Genomic DNA, 1,302 nt, shown 5'->3' with positions numbered 1-1,302 from the left:
CGACTTTCAAAAAGCTAGTTCATTACAGAAACTACAATGAGAGCCAAATTATATTAAGGGAATCAAAAGTTATTGAACAGATATATGTTAAGTTCTAGGAAATTTTGTGGGAAACAAAGGTTTCAACAGCATTTGGAGCAATGAAAAGGATGTGGTTTCCTGGAGAAGAGGAAGACAGGAAGAGAGATGCTCATACATGAAAACTGGAAGCCAAGACTTTGGTAGACCTGGAGCCTATTCCTGAATCATCATAAAGTCTCCGTGGTTAATAGCTGTATGTGTAAAGAAATGGACACAATCCAACATCCGTGACACATGTGAGTCATTTCTGCTGACCGATAAGAGTTTATTATGTGTATCAGGAACTAGCAGAAACAGCATCTAGAGCCTCAGAGAAACCCATGAACATATCCCCAAAAGGCTAGGATTTCCTCCTGCCCATCAGCTTCACCAGGCCCCTCTTCATGTCTTTGTTTCTCAGACTGTAAATGAAAGGGTTGAGCATGGAGGACAGGACTGTGTAGACAAGTGTAGCCACTCGGTCCTGAACAGTATAGCTGGACAAGGGCTGTAAATAGACATAAAAGATGCTTCCATAAAATAGAATCACCACAGTAAAGTGGGAGCCACAGGTGGAGAAGGCTTTGCGTTTCCCTGCAGCTGAGGGGACCCTGAGAACTGCTAGGACAATTCGCACGTACGAGAAAACAATGCATAGGAAGGGGGTCACCCAAAACACCAGCCCTTCTGTCTTTATTGTGAGATCATTGACAAATATGGAGGAGCAGGACAATTTCAGCAAAGGGTTGATGTCACAGAGGAAGTGGTGGACAACATTGGAGTCGCAGAAGGTGAGCTGATTCAGCAGAAGTATGTGTAGGAGTGAGTGGAGGTGAGGCAGTGAGCAGGAGATGGCCACCAGCAGGACACAGCGGTAGTGGCTCATGGTGGTGACATAGTGGAAGGGGTCACAGATGGCCACATAGCGGTCATAGGCCATGGCTGCCAGAAGGCAATTATCAGTGTTGCCCAAGGCATATATGAAATACATCTGGGTCAGACATCCAGCATAGGAGATGGTCTTCTTCTCTGACAGGAAGTTCACCAGCATCCTGGGGACAATGGTTGTTGTATACCAAATGTCAATGAAAGACAGGACACTCAAGAAGACGTACATGGGGGTGTGCAGTTGGAGGTCACAGTGGATGGCCAGGATGATGAGTACGTTCCCTGTTATGGTGACCAGGTATATGATGAGGAAGAGGATGAAGAGTGGCTTCTGGTCCTCAGGCCGGGAGGAGA

The 1,302-nt window shown here is 46.2% G+C and overlaps 1 protein-coding gene across 1 annotated transcript; it reads right to left on the bottom strand.

Annotated features, from left to right (window-relative positions):
* Nucleotides 1-421: 421 nt before the first annotated feature.
* Nucleotides 422-1,297, bottom strand: LOC120859469 (olfactory receptor 1L8-like; the record flags this gene model as incomplete). The annotated part of the gene is made up of 1 exon (XM_040235566.1): nt 422-1,297. A coding segment is annotated over one exon (876 nt), but the record flags the coding sequence as incomplete, so codon positions are not given.
* Between the last annotated feature and the right edge of the window lie 5 nt (nt 1,298-1,302).

This window comes from Oryx dammah, unplaced genomic scaffold (genome assembly GCF_014754425.2).
Source record: "Oryx dammah isolate SB20612 unplaced genomic scaffold, SCBI_Odam_1.1 HiC_scaffold_1161, whole genome shotgun sequence".
Taxonomy (NCBI): Eukaryota; Metazoa; Chordata; class Mammalia; order Artiodactyla; family Bovidae; genus Oryx; species Oryx dammah.
This window is presented reverse-complemented; position numbering and strand designations above follow the sequence as displayed.